This window comes from Coregonus lavaretus, assembly GCF_964263955.1.
Source record: "Coregonus lavaretus genome assembly, chromosome: 13".
In the NCBI taxonomy this organism is placed as follows: Eukaryota; Metazoa; Chordata; class Actinopteri; order Salmoniformes; family Salmonidae; genus Coregonus; species Coregonus lavaretus.
The window spans coordinates 49,855,288-49,878,097 of NC_140000.1; the positions used below are offsets into that span (position 1 = coordinate 49,855,288).

The window sequence follows — 22,810 nt, forward strand, 5'->3', positions numbered from 1 at the left end:
AATAGGCTTTGTCGTGCCCTCTTCACGACTGTCTTGGTTTGTTTGGACCATGATAGTTCGTTGGTGATGTGGACACCAAGGAACTTGAAGCTCTCAACCTGTTCCACTACAGTCCCGTCGATGAGAATGGGGGCGTGCTCAGTCCTCATTTTTTTCCTGTAGTCCACAAACATCTCCTTTGTCTTGGTCACATTGAGGGAGAGGTTGTTAGCCTGGCATCACATGGCCAGGTCTCTGACCTCCTCCCTATAGGCTGTCTCATCGTTGTCGGTGATCAGGCCTACCACTGTTGTGTCGTCGGCAAACTTAATGATGGTGTTGGAGTCGTGCCTGGCCATGCAGTCATGGGTGAACAGGGAGTACGGGAGGGGACTGAGCACGCACCCCTGAGGGGCCCCCGTGTTGAGGATCAGTGTGGCAGATGTGTTGTTACCTACCCTTACCACCTGGGGGCGGGCCGTCAGGAAGTCCAGGATCCAGTTGCAGAGGGAGGTGTTTAGTCCCAGGATCCTTAGCTTAGTGATGAGCTTTGAGGGCACTATGGTGTTGAATGCTGAGCTGAAACATGTTGTTGCATTAGTCCCTATTGTATTATACTAGTACTTCAGTACTATCAGTCCCTACTGTATTATACTAGTTCCTCAGTACTATCAGTCCCTATTATATTATACTAGTACTTCAGGACTATCAGTCCCTATTGTGTTATACTAAAACTTCAGTACTATCAGGATGGTACTGAGAGTGTTCTGTGCATGAAGGTTCTCACTCTTGTGTGAAGGAGGTTTTTGTATGGAGACTTCACCAGAATGAATCACTGTGGTGGACATTTGGAAGCGGCACAAAAATGGTGCTGAAAATTAAGTCAATTTTTGTCTTTCTCTCATAAAACTATATGTATTCATGTTATTGAACAACGTTATGAGACGTTATCATCTTCTTCAGAGTAAATAATTTTAGGCTATATCTTTTTAGAGATTTCTGTGGTCAGATTGGTAGATTGGTAGAGGGCAGAGTCACCGAAGTGAGAGAATTGTTTACTTACCACCAAGCTTATTTGGAAATAAAACCATAAGTATTCAAACATGCAATTTCAAAAGTGCACATTTTAATATACAGTATTGAATGTCAGCTCATTGTTCTGTTGAGAAGTAGCAACTACTATTTCTATAATATAAGAAACAATTTGTATTGTATTCATAGTAGATGTTAACACAGTTTACAGGTGACCCTCATCTATATTTCTGAATAGTTTTTTTGAGGTCATTTTGGGCTTGTACTGTATCTCAGAGTAGATTTGAAATAAATTCATATGTAGTTTTCATATCTGATTTTATATTGTGAATATTAATTGATACTCTATCCAGACTATATGTTGTATCTGTTTACTGCATGTCTTTTTTGATTTAGGGGTGGTTTCCCAGACACAGATTAAGCCTGGTCCTGAAATAAAATACTAAACTCAATGGAGAATCTCTATTGAAAGTGCTTTTGAGTCTAGGACTAGGCTTAAGCTGTGTCCGGGAAACCTTCCCTCAGAGTTGTGTTGCTCTACGTGGGCTCAACTGTACAGCATGAATGTACCATACATGTTATGTCTAAAAATCGGTCTAGACTTTTTTTCATTTGCCTATTTATTTATAGATGAAGTGTTCTTAGTTGTTGTCTGTACTGTAGCTAGTTGTTTATACTTTTTATGGTTTATCTGAAATTGTTTTGTTCACTGATATCACAGTGGCCGTGTCAGAAACCCCATATTAGCGTACTATATACTTAAACTGCATACTCATTTTGGCTTTTGATGAACAGTAGTAGATTTCGTTCGTCTTTTCTGACTCACGTGTTCGACAACAGCTGATAATCAGATACATTGACAGGATGTACTAAAATGAACAAATGGCTGGAGTCAACGCAACCGTGCATTAGATGGAGTATTCTGAGTACAATGTTCGAATTTCATATCCTAGAAAACAATATTTTTTCGCATACTATTTAGTATGGTAGTATGGGTATTTTTACATGGCCAGGGTCTTTTCTCCCCCCTCCTCGGGGCAGTTATTCTCCCTTCTCCTCTCCTAATGTTGTAGTAGTAGTAGTAGTATAGTGGCTGACCATCTCTCCTCTCCTCTCCTCTCCTCTCCTCTCCTCTCCTCTCCTCTCCTCTCCTCTCCTCTCCTCTCCTCTCCTCTCCTCTCCTCTCCTCTCCTCTCCTCTCCTCTCCTCTCCTCTCCTCTCCTCTCCTAATTTATTCCATTATAGAGTAGTAGTAGCTGACCCTCCTCTCTCTCCTCTCTTCCAGCTGGTTCCTCTGTCAGGCCCACAGTGTCTCTGCTCCCCCCGTCCTCTGAGCAGCTCTCCGGGGGCTCGGCCACACTGACCTGCCTGCTGAGCGGCTACTCCCTCCAGGGGGCGATGGTGAGCTGGGAGGTGGATGGGGCGGAGTTAACAGAGGGGGTCCTGAGCACCACAGAAGAAGAGAAGGGCGGCCGTTATAGCCGCAGCAGCACCTTGACCCTTAGCAAGGCACTCTGGGAAGAGGGAGAGGTGTACACCTGCAGGGTTAACCATGACGACACCAGTGATTCAGCCGCCTTCCGGAGAAGTCACTGTAGTGTCTAGAAGCCATTGTAGGGGTCTAGAGAGTCACCACATGGTGCTAGTTCTGGAAACATTAGTGTTTCAGAGCTGAATGTTATAGTATATAGTGAATAATATCAGTAGTGCTATGTGCTAAATGAACTATTTTGAGATTAAGTTGTGCATGTCTTCTTGCCTCTGAGTTTAAATAAAGCTTGTTTTGCTTTAAATATAACCCCAAGAGTTGATTTAATCATGATTCCAGTGATCACTATCTCATGAATAGGCAGCACATTTCATACTAATTTAGATCAATCAGCTTCTTTCATAATTTCAGCATTGTAGCATATAGCTACTCTCATGTTTTCAAACAGAATTAAACGGGCATCTGATCCAACAAATACTCTGCAATCATTTCTACAACTGAATGATCCTGTTATACTGTAGCATCAATACCAGTGATGATAATTAGTGATATTTGATAATAATACCTCTAAGATCTGCTCTCAGAACCCACACTTCTAAATAGTTACTCTCCATAAAATATGTATATTTTTAATGTTTAATTCCTAATATGATTTTATTAAATTAGATGTTGTAGCAATGGTTTTCAACAATGTGTAGTCTACACTTCATTACATTTCCCCAGATCTTCTCTACCTCCAGCCCCCTGGGGACAGAGTGAACATCTGGTGACAGTGCTGCTCTATTCTGGGACCAGCAGAACCACCCAGCCCTGTCTATGTAAATCTCAGTTTCACTCCCACAGCTACCAGTCTAGCAGTTGAACAGTTTCACTGCCTGAAATATCCTGGACTGGGCCAGATGTGAGTGAGTGACTGGTTTTAACCTCTATGGTGGATTCAGGAAGGGAGACATAACAGATATGCCATCATGTAATTAATGACAGAAAAAATGAGTATTATAGTTTATGTAGATAGTGTATATAATGTAGATAGTGTAGTGTTGATAGTGTATGTAAATAGTGTAGATATTGTAGATGGTGAAGTGTAGATAATGTAGATAATGTAGTGTATATAGTGAAGTGTAGATAGTGTATTTGGATAGTGTACATGTGTCTCATGGTTGAGTCCAGCATCAGGTCTCATTCACAGGTCTAGCAGTCAGTAACCTACTCGGGACAAAAAGTTAATATTTTGCTGTAGATTTATACATCCATTAAAATTAGACATTTGGTTGTGAGGTCAATTTGGGAACTTGTTTTGGTGGGGCTGAAGTGATTGTAACTTTTAAGTAATGTTGAGGTCATAACACCTTTTGTTTGGCTTCTCATGTGGACTGGTAATAGCTCCCATTTGACCTGTGAACCTAAATTGTCCAGCAGACAAATTACAACTACCGTCTACACATGACTGTGTCTTGTTGACTGTGCCTGAGGCCTGTACAGAGCTGGGTAAAAAAAGTGTTCCAGTTCTCTGGCCCTTCCACTTGGAAGGAGCTTCAAAGGGACATGAAATTGCAGGAGCTCATCTCTTTGATTGACTACTGTAGCTAGGGTAAAAACTATGATGGACATTTAAGTGGGGGGCTGTCAACGTTTTGACCCCTAAATGCAGCACATCTCCCCAAATAATTATTGCCTTCTCAATGTGTCAATGTATGGTTTAAAACTGCTTTGTGTTTTATGTTGTAAATTGTGTGTAAAGCTTTGTGTGCTGCTATTTTGTCCAGGCCTCTCTTATAAAATAGATGTTTAATCTCAATGAGACTAGCCTGGAAAAATAAAGATACAAATAAATACATACATATTTTGTTTCAAAATGTCTAACTTTTTTAAGTGACATTTCAGGTCATGACAAATATAATGAGTTACAACCATGATAACGATGATGATGATGATGATGATGATGATGATGATGGGGAACATGATGATGCTTTCTAAACATATTCAAAATTGACCTCCTTACTAATCAGTGTTCCATGTCACTGTCTCTTCCCCCTCAGCACCTGCAGTAGGTCCCAGCTGTAGCAGTACAGTCACTGTGCAGTCTGACTGAGGGAGGTTTTTGTACGGCTCTGTATCACTGTGTGAACACATGTTTACTATTGATGTAGTGGTAACTCTGACAGTAGTAATCTCCTGCATCTTCAGCCTGGACTCCACTGATGGACAGAGTGAAGTCAGTCCCAGATCCACTGCCACTGAATCTAGATGGAGTCCCAGTGAACTTGCTGTTAATGTAATAAATGAGGAGTTTAGGAGCTTCTCCAGGTCTCTGTAGGTACCAGTGCAGGTAACTCCCGTAAATACCACTGCTGAGTTTACAGCCAATGTTGACCGTCTCTCCAGTGTGAACAGCTTTCACTGCAGGTGTCTGAGTCAGAGTGTACTGTCCTCTGGATTCTGAATATTAAATGGTGAGAGAAACAAACAGAACACTTTTTATTATCTGAAATATGTAATGAATACATTATCCTGAGATAAGCATGATTACTTACTCAATTATCATTACTTAGATATTCATCATTCTTATACCTTGGAGACAGAGGGCAAGTGTCCAGATGAAGATGGTGATAAAAGTCATGGTTTTTGTGGGTTCTGTTGTCATTAAGGACAGCTCTCAGTCATGAAGTGTTAAACTCACAGGAATATAAACACTCCCAGACCACTGAAGCATGTGCTGCCAATGCAAAGTGTCTAATCTATGCAAACAGGGGTGTATTCATTCCGCCGATTCTGTTGCAAAATGTTTCTTAAACAGGAGCAAACAGAACGAAACAGGGATGGACCTATCTACATTTTTCCAATTGAAACTCGTTTTGCTCTGTTTGCTTCCTTTTGTTTATTTTTTCCAACAGAAATACAGGACGTGACAACTACAATACCAATGTCCAAGCAAGGGACAAATTGGGATATCAAGAATAGTTAAATGGACAATAACAAAATAATGTTAAAATAATAACATAAAACCAAACAACAATAACAAACAACAACAACATAAAGAAAAAGTTGAATAAAAAATGATAATATTCACAGTTACACCACATTAGAAATTGACTTCAATTACATCCATTATGACCTCTAAAGTCCTTTAAACTAAGCAATAAAGTATCAGTTTGGTTCTTAAACGGTGTATTTGAAGAGTGGAGTGGCTGATTGCCCAGCCAATCATAGCCTTGATTGGTAAACTAGCCTCAGCTGGGCTCAATTAAAGGCTGGGTTGGTGTTGGAAGGTTCTAGCAGGGCTTGACAGGAGAGAGGTTTTGTGTTGACTGCACCACAGGTCATTTCAGGGCAGTGTTTCCCAAACCTTTTCTTTAGCAGACACTCAGGAGCAAATAGGGTTAAGTGCCTTGCTCAAGGGCACATCGACAGATTTTTCAACTAGTCGGCTCGTGGATTAGAACCAGCAACCTTTCGGTTACTGGCACAACGCTCTTAACCACTAAGCTACCTGCCGACTCTTCAAGTCCCCCAGACAGTCCACTTATTTGATGTGTTCCAGAACTAGCACAGCTGATTCTAATGGTCACCTAATCAGCAAGCCCCTCATTAGGTAAATCAGCTGTCCTAATTCTTGAATAAAATAATATGTGGACTTCCTCGGGTACTTAAGGAGAGGTTTGGGAAACACTGTTTTAGGGATTAGGAGTTCTAATCATGTTATACCATCTCAATAAATATTGTAGATTTGTCTCTTGAAATTCACAACCTGACAGAGGGATCAGGTTTTATTCTGAAATGCTGTGAGACATTATTATTGTTATATGCATGCATTACTTACTTAATTATCATTACTTAGATATTCATAATTTGTATACCTTGTATGTAGAAAGCAAGTGTCCAGATGAAGATGGTGAACTTTCAGGTCATGACAAATATAATGAGTTACAACCATGATAACGATGATGATGATGATGATGATGGGGAACATGATGATGCTTTCTAAACATATTCAAAGTTGACCTCCTTACTAATCAGTGTTCCATGTCACTGTCTTTTCCCCCTCAGCACCTGCAGTAGGTCCCAGCTGTAGCAGTACAGTCACTGTGCAGTCTGACTGAGGGAGGTTTTTGTACGGCTCTGTATCACTGTGTGAACACATATTTACTATTGGGATAGTGGAAACTCTGACAGTAGTAATCTCCTGCATCTTCAGCCTGGACTCCACTGATGGTCAGAGTGAAGTCACTCCCAGATCCACTGCCACTGAATCTAGATGGAGTCCCAGACTGAAGTGTTGTAGCAAAGTAAATAAGGAGTTTAGGAGCTCCTCCAGGTTTCTGTTGGTACCAGGCTAAAACGTTATTGTTGTAAACATTACTGCTGGCTTTACAGTTCAGAGAGACTGTCTGTCCTGGGAGAACAGCTTTCACCACAGGAGTCTGAGTCAAAGTGTACTGTCCTCTGGATTCTGAAAAATAGAATGAAAACATTTATATGAATGAAATATTACATATGGTAATGAATACTTCTGAGTAGAAATATGAACATTGATACACATGTGGATGATGTAGATTTAATTCATTTTCAACAATAATTTCTGAAAATGTTAACCTTGAAAGCAGAAAGCAAGTGTCCAGATGAAGATGGTGATACAAGTCATGTTTGTTGTGGGTTCTGTTGCCATGAAGGACAGCTCTCAGTCATGAAGCGTTAAACTCACAGGGCTATAAACACTCACAGAGCAGTGGGGCAGATGCATTATGCAAATGAATGCTTCAAATCTATTTCAGGTTCCAAGTAGGCTCCCATCATTAGAATATATTTTGTCCTGCATAAACTTGCTTTTATAATAATAGTAATTAGGTGGGTGCTTATATTTGTACTATTTCACATATGTACATGTGTGTATTATACACATGTGTGAATTAGATTATTATAATTTTTTTATATCCAAACTCCCCCTGAGACAACCTCGGAAAGTGGGGTCACGGCCAAGATTTGCCATTATCAACTTCGACCCTGGAGCAATTAGGGTTAAGTGCATTGCTAAAGGGAACATCGACAGATGTTTCACCGTGTCGGCCTGGGGATTTGAACTAGCAATCTTTCGATAACTAGGCCAACGTCCTAACCGCTAGCTACCTGCTACCCCTTTAATAACATCAAACAGCAACTGTTTACTCAGATAACTGATGCATGGTAACTTTTATGTCACACCACCATTGTATTTTTATTCTGATGATGATCAGATATAATGAACTGTCTGTTCACTCATGCTTGGTCTCTCATGTAAGGTCCTCTAATCAGTTAGTGAACACTTCTCTAAACTAAAGCTGGTAGGATTCCTCTGGTAGTGTTGTCTGTCCTCTGTGACTTTACCACCACTGTTAAATCTGAGATCAACATCTTTAATAAAGGAATATACAACATGGATCACTATCACTACTGCTGCTGCTGTTGTCTTTCATATGGACAATATGGAAGAATACTAGCAACACTGGATCTAATGCTGGACTGCACCTCCAGACTAGGAGAACACCTGATTCACAGAAGGAAAAAATACTCATATCTGGATTTAAGACACAATTCATATTTGTATTATCTAGAAACAGATTATATGAAGTGTTTATTCTACCTGGAAGATGTTAAAGTGTATTTGTGTTGATTATGTTTCTGTATGAGTGATCTTCACTGTAACAGCTGCAGCATCACAACACAGAGAGGTTTTTGTACCAGCAGTAATAGGGATTGTATCACTGTGGTTGACTTTTGGTAGTGGCACCAGACTTGATGTTGGAAGTAAGTAAACACAAAATTAACTGTTTTATTCACCTTTTGATGTCTTGTTTCAATTTCTCTATCAATTTAGGCTCGATATTGAGGATTTTTTAACATAATTTTTTTAACCATGATTTTGGGGAAAAATATACAATGCTTACACATAATATGTCCAATTAGAATACGAATGTTATTACATCTAATCAACTTGACCTGCCTTTAAACGATGAGAGTGATTAGTCTACATTTTAGATTAGCTGTATGAATCAACATATTGCACCTTGTAGGAAATGTACAATAAACAGCAGGTTTTGCAAAATCTAAAAAATAAAATAAAATAATAAACTTGTTCAAATGAACAAGATAAAATCATCCTTGGCAAGTATTCATACCATAGTAGAGTCAATTATTTGAACGAAAGTCTAAAGAAATTCAGCTTGCCCACTGTGCAGGAGGTTTTTGTACGATCAGTAAAGGGGATTGTATCACTGTGGTACACTTTTGGTAGCGGCACCAGACTTGATGTTGGAAGTAAGTAACAAGCTCTCTTGATATTTGTTTCTGATAAAATGTTTTGGTATTTACTTTCTTAAACTGTGTCTCTATTAAAACATTGCGATTCTAGATATTTTAAATGTTTTTTAAATTGCTTTTGACTGCGCCTTCTGTCAAATAAAATGTTATTGAATCAAAACGATAAATTGTAGGTTTATTTGTCTGTCTGATTTGTAAAATTGCAGACTATAACTCTAAATTCTGGTATGATAACTATTTTATAGTATTTGATATAGTATTCATCATTGTTGAATTGTGTTCATGGTAGACTTCACTGTTAGTGTGAAGACAAAGGGTCTCAGTTATGTTTGTAACCGACTTCATGATCTAACATGGCTGATATGTGATGAATATACTATGAATATGAGTAGGCTATTCTGATCAGATCCATTCCTAAACAATATCTGTATGATGTGTAACTGATACCATATGACTAGTAACTCTAGTTATTTAACCACTTTATACTTGTTTGGTTCATAAATCTGCTTTGTATCATATTACTTTAGTGTTTTCTCCACATCTTTTAAACAATCTAACTTCTACATTCATATTTAAAAGGCATTTCCAATTCACTTTATTTTGATGTGTCCTTTGCTCTAGATAATTTCTTACTGTAGCTGTACTTGATGAAGTTACATAGTTGATGTGTTCTGTTTGTTCCAGGTAACAGTGCCCCCACCCTCACCGTCCTGCCCCCCTCTAGTGAGGAGCTGTCCAGTACAACAACAGCCACACTGATGTGTCTGGCCAACAAGGGCTTCCCCTCAGACTGGACCATGAGCTGGAAAGTGGACGGGACCAGCAAGAAGCAGGAGACCAGTCCCGGGGTCCAGGAGAAGGACGGCCTGTACAGCTGGAGCAGCACACTGACTCTCACTGCCCAGGAGTGGACCAAGGCAGGAGAGGTGACCTGTGAAGCCCAGCAGAAATCCCAGAGTACAGTCACCAAGACCCTGAGGAGGGCTGACTGTTCTGGGTAGGACCCCTCAGTCACACAGCCCTGTGGAGAGAGGCTGCTGGTTCCTCTTCTTTGACTCTGTTCTGAGATCAGATGTTCTCTGTCTTATTGATCACTGACATGTAGACTAACAGAGGGCTTTGCTTGAGTTCATGTGTCAATCCTCTCTGTAGACTGAGGTTGTATTAGTGTTAGATGTGAAATGTTCTTTTTTATTTACATTAGATACTGTAGGAATGTTTGCTTTATTGCTTTGATTAATGGATGGAAATAAAGATTTCCCTTAAGAACAAATCTTTTCATTGTCTATTTCAATAAATCCAAATAGACGTTAATCTTAAATGTTGTTGAGTGATATAGAAATATATGCATATAACCTGATTCACAGTTTCTTTGAAAACTATCCGACCTAAACCTCATTGCTTAGTTATCTACCTCCAACCCCCTGGGGACAGAGTGAACATCTGGCGACAGTACTGTTCTATTTTGGGACAAGCAGAACCACCCAGCCCTGTCCATGTAAATCTCAGTTTCACTCCCATAGCTTCCAGTCTAGCAGATGAACAGTTTCACTGCCTGAAATACCCTGGACTGGGCCAGATGTTAGGGAGTGGACTGGTTTTACCTCTATAGTGGATTCATGGAGGGAGACATAACAGATAAATAAGTAATCAGTAATAAATGGATATCATACTTAAATTGGATATGTGCATAAACATGGCTCATATTCAAGCCCAGCTTCATGTGTCATTCACAGATCTAACAGTCAGTAACCTGCTCATCAAAATATAATGTTAGATGATCACATCAATATTTGGTTGAGAGTTAAATATGGGGATTTTATCTAGGGGGGCTTATGTACTGTAACATCACCTCACTTGAATATGGACTGGTATTGTGTATGTTTCATAGCACCAAATAACATTTATAGGTGCACTTTCAGGCTATGACAAATGTAATGAGTCACAACCATGACATGATGATGACGGTGATGATGATGATGATGATGATGATGATGGTGATGATGATGGTGATGATGATGATGATGATGATGATGATGATGATGGTGATGGTGATGGTGATGGTGATGATGATGGTGATGGTGATAATGATGGTGATGATGATGATGATGATGATGATGATGATGGTGATGATGATTATATGATGATGATGATGATACTGTTGATGATGATGATGGAGAACATATGATCTGACCGATGGTTTCTAACTTTACTCAAAGTTTCATCACTGATCAAATCACTTTTATATACACTTTGAGCCCATGACAAATACTATCAGTCATAACCATGATGATGTTAATGATGATGATGGTAATGTGATCTGAATTATTTCTTTCTAACCATATTGTCACATGTCACAGTTGATCTCCTCTACTAATCAGTGTTCCATGTCACTGTCTCTTCCCCCTCAGCACCTGCAGTAGGTCCCAGCTGTAGCAGTACAGTCACTGTGCAGTCTGACTGAGGGAGGTTTTTGTACGGCTCTGTATCACTGTGTGAACACATGTTTACTATTGGGATAGTGGAAACTCTGACAGTAGTAATCTCCTGCATCTTCAGCCTGGACTCCACTGATGGTCAGAGTGATGTCACTCCCAACTCCACTGCCACTGAATCTAGATGGAGTCCCAGACTGAAGTATGGTAGCATAGTAAATAAGGAGTTTAGGAGCTCCTCCAGGTTTCTGGTGGTACCAGGCTAGATAGTTATTGTCATACACATTACTGCTGGTTTTACAGTTCAGAGAGACTGGCTGTTCTGGGAGAACAGATTTCACTGCAGGAGTCTGATTCACAGTGTACTGTCCTCTGGATTCTGAAAAATAGAATGAAAACATTTATATGAATGAAATATTACATATAGTAATGAATAGTTCTGAATATAAATATGAACATCAATACAAATTATTCCTTTCTGTAGATTTAATTAATTTTCAACAATACATTCTGAAAATGTTAACCTTGAAAGCAGAAAGCAAGTGTCCAGATGAAGATGGTGATAAAAGTAATGGTTGTTGTGGGTTCTGTTGTCATGAAGGACAGCTCTCAGTCATGAAGTGTTCAACTCACAGGGATATAAACACTCCCAGACCACTGAAGCATGCTGTCTATGGAGAGCATCATCACTATGCAAATAAGCTTCTGGTCTTCTCCCCATCCACAATTATTCAGTAAACTTAGAACTGAGAGTCCATTACAATCTGATGATCTTGATCCCACAATTGTCACCTAATAATCATAGAAGTCCATATTAATATGTACATAAATTAAGTGAATAAAAAGGGTACAATTACAATGCTATTATTGGTTTAAAGGCTATCACATATGATCTCTATCAACGTTGTTTAGCAAGACAATAGCATAATGAATACTGCAGAAAATATAAAGAAAAAACTCATATTAATGTAACTAAAGAACATATATAACTTTGTCTGTTGATTAGTGTTATAGTAATATGGTATGGTAACATATTGATATATATGGAAAAGAGGACTGCTAGTCAGTTTCCACCTTCCAGAGATCATTGGCCATGATTCGCCCCCTGCAGGGAGAGTGGTGTTAGTGCAGTGAGCTGTGTGGACTGAATACTGGACTACTGGACTACTGGACTATTGGACTATTGGACTGACAGTGAGAAAAGAGGGGATCCACTGTGCAGGACTGCTACTCTGTTCCTGACTGAGTTCAGCTCCCTCCCTCCTCTCCTGTGTCTCTGATCAGACACACTGGGACTCTGTAGACCAGCATTACAATACATGAAACCCAGCATCTCCTCTGCATCTTAAGATTTCATTTGATTGATTTACCCTTTATTTAACCTGAGAAGTCACATTGAGATAAAACATTTTTCAAATGAGCTCTGGCCAAGAGAGCAGCAACCATACAGTATACACATGAGACACAACACCAAAACATAACAATGAATGGAAGTTAAAACAGTGCAAAATGGGTAAATCAAATCCAATTTTATTGGTCGCATACACATATTTAGCTGATGTTATTGCAGGTGTAGTGAAATGCTTGTATTACTAGCTCCAACAGGGCAGTAATATCTAACAATACACAACAATTCACACAAATCTAAAAGTAAAAGAATGGATGAAGAAATATAGAAATATTAAGATGAGCAATATTGGAGTCCGGAGTATAGATATACAGTGGGGAGAACAAGTATTTGATACACTGCCAATTTTGCAGGTTTTCCTACTTACAAAGCATGTAGAGGTCTGTCATTTTTATCATAGGTACACTTCAACTGTGAGAGACGGAATCTAAAACAAAAATCCAGAAAATCACATTGTATGATTTTTAAGTAATTAATTTGCATTTTATTGCATGACATAAGTATTTGATACATCAGAAAAGCAGAACTTAATATTTGGGACAGAAACCTTTGTTTGCAATTACAGAGATCATACGTTTCCTGTAGGTCTTGACCAGGTTTGCAAACACTGCAGCAGGGATTTTGGCCCTCTCCTCCATACAGACCTTCTCCAGATCCTTCAGGTTTCGGGGATGTCGCTGGGCAATATGGACTTTCAGCTCCCTCCAAATATTTTCTATTGGGTTCAGGTCTGGAGACTGGCTAGGCCACTCCAGGACCTTGAGATGCTTCTTACGGAGCCACTCCTTAGTTGCCCTGGCTGTGTATTTCGGGTCGTTGTCATGCTGGAAGACCCAGCCAAGACCCATCTTCAATGCTCTTACTGAGGGAAGGAGGTTGTTGGCCAAGATCTCGCGATACATGGCCCCATCCATCCTCCCCTCAATTCGGTACAGTCATCCTGTCCCCTTTGCAGAAAAGCATCCCCAAAGAATGATGTTTCCACCTCCATTCTTCACGGTTGGGATGGTGTTCTTGGGGTTGTACTCATCCTTCTTCTTCCTCCAAACACGGCGAGTGGAGTTTAGACCAAAAAGCTCTATTTTTTTTTTCATCAGACCACATCACCATCTCCCATTCCTCCTCTGGATCATCCAGATGGTCATTGGCAAACTTCAGACGGGCCTGGACATGCGCTGGCTTGAGCAGGGGGACCTTGCGTGCGCTGCAGGATTTTAATCCATGACGGCGTAGTGTGTTACTAATGGTTTTCTTTGAGACTGTGGTCCCAGCTCTCTTCAGGTCATTGACCAGGTCCTGCTGTGTAGTTCTGGGCTGATCCCTCACCTTCCTCATGATCATTGATGCCCCACGAGGTGAGATCTTGCATGGAGCCCCAGACCGAGGGTGATTGACCATCATCTTGAATTTATTCCATTTTCTAATAATTGCGCCAACAGTTGTTGCCTTCTCACCAAGCTGCTTGCCTATTGTCCTGTAGCCCATCCCAGCCTTGTGCAGGTCTACAATTCTATCCCTGATGTCCTTACGCAGCTCTCTGGTCTTGGCCATTGTGGAGAGTTTGGAGTCTGTTTGATTGAGTGTGTGGACAGGTGTCTTTTATACAGGTAACGAGTTCAAACAGGTGCAGTTAATACAGATAATGAGTGGAGAACAGGAGGGCTTCTTAAAGAAAAACTAACAGGTCTGTGAGAGCCGGAATTCTTACTTGTTGGTAGGTGATCAAATACTTATGTCATGCAATAAAATGCAAATTAATTACTTAAAAATCATACAATGTGATTTTCTGGATTTTTGTTTTAGATTCCGTCTCTCACAGTTGAAGTGTACCTATGATAAAAATTACAGACCTCTACATGCTTTGTAAGTAGGAAAACCTGCAAAATCGGCAGTGTATCAAATACTTGTTCTCCCCACTGTATATCTATACAGTGGGGGAAAAAGGTATTTAGTCAGCCACCAATTGTGCAAGTTCTCCCACTTAAAAAGATGAGAGAGGCCTGTAATTTTCATCATAGGTACACGTCAATTATGACAGACAAATTGAGAAAAAAAATCCAGAAAATCACATTTTAGGATTTTTTATGAATTTATTTGCAAATTATGGTGGAAAATAAGTATTTGGTCACCTACAAACAAGCAAGATCTGGCTCTCACAGACCTGTAACTTCTTCTTTAAGAGGCTCCTCTGTCCTCCACCCGTTACCTGTATTAATGGCACCTGTTTGAACTTGTTATCAGTATAAAAGACACCTGTCCACAACCTCAAACAGTCACACTCCAAACTCCACTATGGCCAAGACCAAAGAGCTGTCAAAGGACACCAGAAACAAAATTGTAGACCTGCACCAGGCTGGGAAGACTGAATCTGCAATAGGTAAGCAGCTTGGTTTGAAGAAATCAACTGTGGGAGCAATTATTAGGAAATGGAAGACATACAAGACCACTGATAATCTCCCTCGATCTGGGGCTCCACGCAAGATCTCACCCCGTGGGGTCAAAATGATCACAAGAACGGTGAGCAAAAATCCCAGAACCACACGGGGGGACCTAGTGAATGACCTGCAGAGAGCTGGGACCAAAGTAACAAAGCCTACCATCAGTAACACACTACGCCGTCAGGGACTCAAATCCTGCAGTGCCAGACGTGTCCCCCTGCTTAAGCCAGTACATGTCCAGGCCCGTCTGAAGTTTGCTAGAGTGCATTTGGATGATCCAGAAGAGGATTGGGAGAATGTCATATGGTCAGATGAAACCAAAATAGAACTTTTTGGTAAAAACTCAACTCGTCGTGTTTGGAGGACAAAGAATGCTGAAAACGTTTGACCTGTGTCATTGCCAACAAAGGGTATATAACAAAGTATTGAGAGACTTTTGTTATTGACCAAATACTTATTTTCCACCATAATTTGCAAATAAATTCATAAAAATTCTACAATGTGATTTTCTGGATTTTTTTTCTCAATTTGTCTGTCATAGTTGACGTGTACCTATGATGAAAATTACAGGCCTCTCTCATCTTTTTAAGTGGGAGAACATGCACAATTGGTGGCTGACTAAACATTTTTCCCCCACTGTATATATATGAGTGTGATGGGATGTATAGACATTATGGACAGTATGTGGATAGCACATGTAGTATATCTATAGAATACGCAGGATAGAATAGTATATGTACAGCCATAGTTGAATAGGATGGCCTTGACTAGAATACAGTATATACATATGAAATGTGTAAATCAGTATGTCAACATTATTAAAGTGACCAGTGTTTCATTATTAAAGTGACCAGTGTTCCATGTCTATGTACATATGGCAGCAGCCTCTAAGGTGCAGGGTTGAGTAACCAGGTGGTAGCCGGTTAGTGACAGCGACTAAGTTCAGGGCAGGGTACTGGGTGGAGGCCGGCTAGTGATGGCTAGTTAACAGTCTGATGACCTTGAGATAGAAGTTGTTTTTCAGTCTCTCGGTCCCAGCTTTGATGCACCCGTACTGACATCGCCTTCTGGATGATAGCGGGGTGAACAGGCCGTGGCTCAGGTGGTTGATGTCCTTGATGATCTTTTTGGCCTTCCTGTGACATCGGGTGCTGTAGATGTCCTGGAGGGCAGGCAGTGTGCCCCCGGTGATGCGTTGCAGACCACACCACCCTCTGGAGAGCCCTTCAGTTGCGGACGGTGCAGTTGCCATAACAGGCGGTGATACAGCCCGACAGGATGCTCTCAATGGTGCATCTGTAAAAGTTTGTGAGGGTCTTAGGGGCCAAGCCGAATTTCTTCAGCCTCCTGAGGTTGAAGAGGTGCTGTTGAGCAGCCCTCCAAACTGGGATTTAAAATCAGCAATCACAATAAATTATCAAATTTGAAATCTTTTTGCAAAGTGTTCCAAGATGATCAAGCAGCAAAGCTAAAAGTGTAGACTCAAATCAAATCAAATCAAATGTTATTGGTCACATACACATGTTTAGCAGATGTTATTGCGGGTGTAGCGAAATGCTTGTGTTTCTAGCTCCAACAGTGCAGTAATATCTCACAATATCACAACAATACACAATACACACAATACACACAAACCTAAAAGTAAAAGAATGGAATGAAGGAATATATAAATACTAGTATGAGCAATGTCAGAGTGGCATAGAATAGAATACAGTATATACATATGAGATGAGTAAAGCAAAAATATGTAAACATTATTTAAGTAAATAGTGTTCCATTAATAAAGCGGCCAATGATTTTAAGTCTGTGTATACAGTGAGGGAAAAAGTTATTTGATCCCCTGCTGATTTTGTACGTTTGCCCACTGACAAAGAAATGATCAGTCTATTTAAATTATTATATAAAATTCTTGCTACCAATAGAATGTTATTTATATGGGGGATACAATCTTCCCAGCTCTGCAGATTTTGCTGTGAAGAGACAGAATCATTAGATCATTTGTTTTGGTTCTGTCCATTTGTAGCTTGTTTTTGGACACAGGTCCAGGAATGGTTAAAGGATTGCAATATTTACCTGGAGCTAACCTTGCAGATAGCATTACTGGGTGATCTGAAAAGACATAGTCAATCGATCAATAATATAATAATACTTTTAGCAAAAATGTTTATTTTTAATTCACAATCTGTAGAAGCAATGAGAATAGAAAGGTTCAGAACTTTTGTAAAACATCACAGTACGGTTGAAATATATATGGCAAATAGAAATCCTATATGGATGGTGTTAAGAGATAGATGGGAGGTATTGAATAGAGTTGAAGGATGGGCCTAATAACAAATAACAACAAATAATAACAAAGATAGCTAATAATGTAAGCATACTGTGTCCATAATAAGTATATAGGTTGATGTTGGGAGCTTTTGGGAAAGAGCACAATTAGAAAGATATGGCATATAGAAGCAAACCGGATGGACATCATGAAAATGATCGGAGAGGTTGAGAGTAGAAGAAGTTCAGGAGCAAAAAAATAAATTATATAATTCATTGGACAGTGACCATTGTTTTGTTATTTTGGTTCTGTACTCTAGCACTTTGAGTTTGAAAGGATACAATGACAATGAGCGTGAAGTGCAGACTGTCAGCTTTAATTTGAGGGTATTTTCATACATATCGGATGAACCGTTTACGAATTATAGAAGCTTTTGTACATGGTCCCCCCCATTTTCGGGCATCAAAAATAACTGGACAGTTTAACATAATGTAGAATAAAGTAATCATTGTTAATATTTGGTCGCATATCCTTTGCATGCAATGACTTCTTGAAGTCTGCGATGCATCGCCATCACCAGACGCTGGGTATCTTCCCTGGTGATGCTCTGCCAGGCCTGTACTGCAGCCATCTTCAGTTCCTGCTTGTTTCGGGGACTTATTGCCTTAAGTCTCCTCTTCAGCATGTAAAATGCATGTTCAATTGGATTCAGATCTGGTGATTGACTCGGCCAGTCAAGGTTTTTCCACTTTTTGGCCATCAAAAACCCCTTTGTTGCTCTAGCAGTATGTTTAGGGTCATTGTCTTGTTGCGTGATTAAGTGCCGTCCAATGAGTTTGGAGGCATTTGGTTTTATCTGAGCAGATAAAATATTTCTGTAGACTTCAGAATTCATTGTTCTACTTCTGTCTGCAGTCACATCATCGATGAAGACAAGTGAGCCTGTTCCACTGGCAGCCATACAGGCCCAAGCCATAACACCCCCTCCACCATGTTTCATGGATGAGGTGGTATGCTTTGGATCATGGGCATTTCTTTTTTTTCTCCACACTTTTGTCTTTCCATCACTCTGGTACATGTTAATCTTTGTCTCATCTGTCCACAATATTTTTTTCCAGAACTCTTGGGGTTCTTTTAGGTGCTTTTTAGCAAACTGTAATCTTGCCTTTCTGTTCTTCAGGCTTATCAGTGGTTTGCATCTTGTAGTGTACCCTCTGTAGTCCTGCTGGTGTAGTCTTCTGCGTATGGTAGACTTTGACACATCTACACCTGCATCCAGGAGAGTGTTTTTGATCTGTTGGGCTGTTATCAGGGGTTTTTTCTTCACCATAGAGAGTATTCTCTTGTCATCCACTACAGTGGTCTTCCTCTGTCTACCGGGTCTTTTGACATAATTGAGTTCACCGGTTGTTTTTTTCTTGTTAATGATGAACAAAACTGTTGACTTGGGCATGGCCAGGGTTTTTGCAATGTTCCTGAATGATTGATTTTCATTTCTGAGCCTTTTGACGGCCAACTTCATTTGCATCGACACTGCTGTCTTCCTCATGTTGTCAGACCCCAATAACAACCTCCAAAGGCAATAGCAACGTCTAGAATAATTACTATTCATCAACAGCTCTCCTGCATTCACTAACGACACAAATTAATACACCTGCCTAACGACACACATCTGTGAAGCCAATTTAAAAAATACTTGTAGTACCTTAAAATGGGGGGACCATGTACAAAAGGTGCTGTCATTTCTAAACGGTTCATCCGATATGTATGAAAATACCCTCAAATTAAAGCTGACAGTCTGCACTTCACGCTCATTGTCATTGTATCCTTTCAAACTCAAAGTGCTAGAGTACAGAACCAAAATAACAAAACAATGGTCACTGTCCAATGAATTATGGAGCTCACTGTATATATATATATATATATATATATACACACAGTGGGGGAAAAAAGTATTTAGTCAGCCACCAATTGTGCAAGTTCTCCCACTTAAAGAGAGGCCATTATAGGTACACGTCAACTATGACAGACAAAATGAGAGAAAAAAAATCAAGAAAATCACATTGTAGGATTTTTTATGAATTTATTTGCAAATTATGATGGAAAATAAGTATTTGGTCAATAACAAAAGTTTCTCAATACTTTGTTATATACCCTTTGTTGGCAATGACACACGTCAAACGTTTTCTGTAAGTCTTCACAAGGTTTTCACACACAGTTGCTGGTATTTTGGCCCATTCCTCCATGCAGATCTCCTCTAGAGCAGTGATGTTTTGGGGCTGTCGCTGGGCAACACGGACTTTCAACTCCCTCCAAAGATTTTCTATGGGGTTGATATCTGGAGATTGGCTAGGCCACTCCAGGACCTTGAAATGCTTCTTACGATGCCACTCCTTCGTTGCCCGGGCGGTGTGTTTGGGATCATTGTCATGCTGAAAGACACAGCCACGTTTCATCTTCAATGCCCTTGCTGATGGAAGGAGGTTTTCACTCAAAATCTCACGATACATGGCCCCATTCATTCTTTCCTTTACACGGATCAGTCGTCCTGGTCCCTTTGCAGAAAAACAGCCCCAAAGCATGCTGTTTCCACCCCCATGCTTCACAGTAGGTATGGTGTTCTTTGGATGCAACTCAGCATTCTTTGTCCTCCAAACACAACGAGTTGAGTTTTTACCAAAAAGTTATATTTTGATTTCATCTGACCATATGACATTCTCCCAATCCTCTTCTGGATCATCCAAATGCACTCTAGCAAACTTCAGACGGGCCTGGACATGTACTGGCTTAAGCAGGGGGATACGTCTGGCACTGCAGGATTTGAGTCCCTGGCGGCATAGTGTGTTACTGATGGTAGGCTTTGTTACTTTGGTCCCAGCTCTCTGCAGGTCATTCACTAGGTCCCCCGTGTTGTTCTGGGATTTTTGCTCACCGTTCTTGTGATCATTTTGACCCCACGGGGTGAGATCTTGAATGGAGCCCCAGATCGAGGGAGATTATCAGTGGTCTTGTATGTCTTCCATTTCCTAATAATTGCTCCCACAGTTGATTTCGTCAAACCAAGCTGCTTACCTATTGCAGATTCAGTCTTCCCAGCCTGGTGCAGGTCTACAATTTTGTTTCTGGTGTCCTTTGACAGCTCTTTGGTCTTGGCCATAGTGGAGTTTGGAGTGTGACTGTTTGAGGATGTGGACAGGTGTCTTTTATACTGATAACAAGTTCAAACAGGTGCCATTAATACAAGTAACGAGTGGAGGACAGAGGAGCCTCTTAAAGAAGAAGTTACAGGTCTGTGAGAGCCAGATCTTGCTTGTTTGTAGGTGACCAAATACTTTTTTTCCACCATAATTTGCAAATAAATTCCTTACAAATCCTACAATGTGAATTTCTGGATTTCTTTTCCTCAATTTGTCTGTCACAGTTGACATGTACATTTACATTTACATTTTAGTCATTTAGCAGACGCTCTTGTCCAGAACGACTCACAAATTGGTGCATTCACCCTATAGCCAGTGGGATAACCACTTTACAATTTTTTTGGGGGGGTAGAAGGATTACTTTATCCTATCCCAGGTATTCCTTAAAGAGGTGGGGTTTCAAATGTCTCCGGAAGGTGGTGAGTGACTCCGCTGTCCTGGCGTCGTGAGGGAGCTTGTTCCACCATTGGGGTGCCAGAGCAGCGAACAGTTTTGACTGGGCTGAGCGGGAACTATGCTTCCGCAGAGGTAGGGGAGCCAGCAGGCCAGAGGTGGATGAACGCAATGCCCTCGTTTGGGTGTAGGGACTGATCAGAGCCCGAAGGTACAGAGGTGCCTTTCCCCTCACTGCTCCATAGGCAAGCACCATGGTCTTGTAACGGATGCGAGCTTCAACTGGAAGCCAGTGGAGTGTGCGGAGGAGGGGGGTGACGTGAGAGAACTTGGGAAGGTTGAACACCAGACGGGCTGCGGCATTCTGGATGAGTTGTAGGGGTTTAATGGCACAGGCAGGGAGGCCAGCCAACAGCGAGTTGCAGTAATCCAGACGGGAGATGACAAGTGCCTGGATTAGGACCTGTGCCGCTTCCTGTGTAAGGCAGGGTCGAACTCTCCGAATGTTGTAGAGCATGAACCTGCAGGAGCGGGTCACCGCCTTGATGTTAGCGGAGAACGACAGGGTGTTGTCCAGGGTCACGCCAAGGCTCTTCGCACTCTGGGAGGAGGACACAACGGAGTTGTCAACCGTGATGGCGAGATCATGGAACGGGCAGTCCTTCCCCGGGAGGAAGAGCAGCTCCGTCTTGCCAGGGTTCAGCTTGAGGTGGTGATCCGTCATCCATACTGATATGTCTGCCAGACATGCAGAGATGCGATTCGCCACCTGGTTATCAGAAGGGGGAAAGAAGATTAGTTGTGTATCGTCAGCGTAGCAATGATAGGAGAGGCCATGTGAGGATATGACAGAGCCAAGTGACTTGGTGTATAGGGAGAAAAGGAGAGGGCCTAGAACTGAGCCCTGGGGGACACCAGTGGTGAGAGCACGTGGTGCGGAGACAGCTTCTCGCCACGCCACTTGGTAGGAGTGACCGGTCAGGTAGGACGCAATCCAGGAGTGAGCCGCGCCGGAGATGCCCAGCTCGGAGAGGGTGGAGAGGAGGATCTGATGGTTCACAGTATCAAAGGCAGCAGACAGGTCTAGAAGGACAAGAGCAGAGGAGAGAGAGTTAGCCTTAGCAGTGCGGAGAGCCTCCGTGACACAGAGAAGAGCAGTCTCAGTTGAATGACCAGTCCTGAAACCTGACTGGTTTGGATCAAGAAGGTCATTCTGAGAGAGATAGCAAGAGAGTTGGCTAAAGACGGCACGCTCAATAGTTTTGGAAAGAAAAGAAAGAAGGGATACTGGTCTGTAGTTGTTGACATCAGTGGGATCGAGTGTTGGTTTTTTGAGAAGGGGTGCAACTCTCGCTCTCTTGAAGACGGAAGGGACATGGCCAGCGGTCAAGGATGAGTTGATCAGCGAGGTGAGGTAGGGGAGAAGGTCACCGGAGATGGTCTGGAGAAGAGAGGAGGGGATGGGGTCAAGCGGGCAGGTTGTTGGGCGGCCTGCAGTCACAAGTCGCAGGATTTTATCTGGAGAGAGAGGGGAGAAAGAAGTCAAAGCATAGGGTAGGGCAGTGTGAGTAGGACCAGCAGTGTCATTAGATTTAACAAACGAGGATCGGATGTCGTCAACCTTCTTTTCAAAGTGGTTGACGAAGTCATCCACAGAGAGAGATGGGGGGGGGGGGGGGGGGGGGGGATTCAGCAGGGAGGAAAATGTGGCAAAGAGCTTCCTAGGGTTAGAGGCAGATGCTTGGAATTTAGAGTGGTAGAAAGTGGCCTTAGCAGCAGAAACAGATGAAGAAAATGTAGAGAGGAGGGAGTGAAAAGATGCCAGGTCGGCAGGGAGTTTAGTTTTCTTCCATTTCCGCTCCGCTGCCCGGAGCTCTGT

At 41.4% G+C, this 22,810-nt stretch overlaps 1 protein-coding gene across 1 annotated transcript; it reads left to right on the forward strand.

Moving 5' to 3' along the window:
* Positions 1–2,002: 2,002 nt before the first annotated feature.
* On the forward strand, positions 2,003–9,968 carry LOC311140083 (immunoglobulin lambda-1 light chain-like; the record flags this gene model as incomplete). Its single annotated transcript, XM_084175032.1, has 4 exons — positions 2,003–2,006; positions 2,297–2,599; positions 8,732–8,791; positions 9,479–9,968. The coding sequence occupies 4 exons, from the start codon at positions 2,003–2,005 to the stop codon at positions 9,793–9,795; spliced, it is 684 nt and encodes a 227-aa protein (XP_084031158.1). The 3' UTR covers positions 9,796–9,968.
* Positions 9,969–22,810: the final 12,842 nt, after the last annotated feature.